Here is a 1406-nt window from a genome sequence, read left to right on the forward strand (position 1 = left end):
ATGGGGTCCAGTTCACCGCATCTCGGAAATTCCTGACCATCACACCCATCGTGCTGTGAGTGCCTTGGGCAGAGGAGGATGCCAGTGGAAAGGCCAAGGCCTGGGGAACCCTGGGGCCCTGCGAGGCTTAAACTCCTTGCCAGCTGTGGCGCTTGACATAGGAATGACCAGAGGAAGAAAGACTGGGGTGCCCCTGGGTCTCATGCTGGGCTCAGGTTGTGACTCCCTGGTCCTGTCTGTCCTCTGTTGGAGCTTCCTTCCTGCCACTGAGTTTGGTCCTCAGGTCTGGGGTAGAACATGGGGCCTGGGTCAGCAGGAGCTTCTGTAACTGGGGGGATCTTACCACCCTACTTCAGTTCTGGGGGGTCTTTGCCGTAACCTCTCACTGTCAGAAATGTCTCCCTCAACCAGGGAAGGGGGAAGAAAGGGACCTTTCAAACAGAGTTTTATACCTCCTCCCAACCTCCGCCTACAGGTACTTCCTCACCAGCTTCTATACCAAGTACGACCAGATCCATTTCATCCTCAACACTGTGTCTCTGATGAGCGTGCTCATCCCCAAGCTGCCCCAGCTCCACGGAGTTCGGATTTTTGGAATCAATAAGTACTGAGGGCGCAGCCCCTTCCCCTGCCCGGGATGGCGGGGAGGGGTCGAAGCCTGGGCTGCGATGCTGAAGACAGAAGGAGCCTCTGGTAGCCGCCAGAGACGGGGGTTGAGCCTCCGGGCCCTAGTTTTCTCCTCACTTCCCCCAGTAGCAGACTTGAAGTAGCTTTTAGTGGGTTGGGGTGGGGGCCCCCTGGGGCTCTGACCCCTTCTGATTTTTTTTTTATTATCTTTTCCTTTTGCCTTTTGGATAGAGACTCTGTGGGGGTGTTCATGAAATGGGCTAGGCTTCTGGGCTGAACACAGACCTGTGAGGTTGGGGCAAGAGAAGCCCCCTGCTCACTTGCTCATCCTCAGACTGCTAAAGCACTTTAACCCCTGTGAGCGGGGCAGAGGGGACGGTACAGCTTCTAGTTTGTTTCACTTTAATTCTTAAGTCTTTAGAATGACACTTCGTGTGTGCTTGTATCTATGAAAGCAACCGTGTGGCAGCACCTCATCGCTCTGTGTAGAGAATTGACTAATCCAAGTCAGATGGCTCTCGCATGACCCACCTGGGGTATTGGGTAGGAGTGGGGAGGGTAAGGAGCAGGATGGTGGGCTGGATGTGGGTGGCCTGGTCCCAGGGGTGAGGGGCCAGGGCTGCAGCCATCCTGGCCCTGGGGGAGGGAGTTGGGGGCAGGGGTGGGATACTGAATTGAGTCTTAGAAGAATGGGGCCAGGTAGCAGCTGGGATTGGTGTGAGGGGGGTGGGTGGTGGGTGGTGGGGACAGACCCAACCTCAATTTTTCAGAAGTGGTCT

At 55.8% G+C, this 1406-nt stretch overlaps 1 protein-coding gene across 4 annotated transcripts in view; it reads left to right on the plus strand.

Annotated features, from left to right (window-relative positions):
• The window catches only part of ORMDL3 (ORMDL sphingolipid biosynthesis regulator 3), a 5837-nt gene extending 4437 nt beyond the window's left edge, over positions 1 to 1400 (plus strand). For all 4 annotated transcript variants that reach the window (XM_010842631.1, XM_010842632.1, XM_010842633.1 and 1 more), the window contains exons 4-5: positions 1 to 55; positions 476 to 1400. In XM_010842631.1, coding sequence (XP_010840933.1) covers positions 1 to 55; positions 476 to 611 — 191 coding nt within the window. In that variant the 3' untranslated portion in view covers positions 612 to 1400. The remainder of the gene's footprint in view (positions 56 to 475) is intronic.
• The last annotated feature ends 6 nt before the right edge of the window (positions 1401 to 1406 follow it).

Source organism: Bison bison, unplaced genomic scaffold, assembly GCF_000754665.1.
Source record: "Bison bison bison isolate TAMUID 2011002044 unplaced genomic scaffold, Bison_UMD1.0 scf7180017864180, whole genome shotgun sequence".
NCBI classification, from domain to species: Eukaryota; Metazoa; Chordata; class Mammalia; order Artiodactyla; family Bovidae; genus Bison; species Bison bison.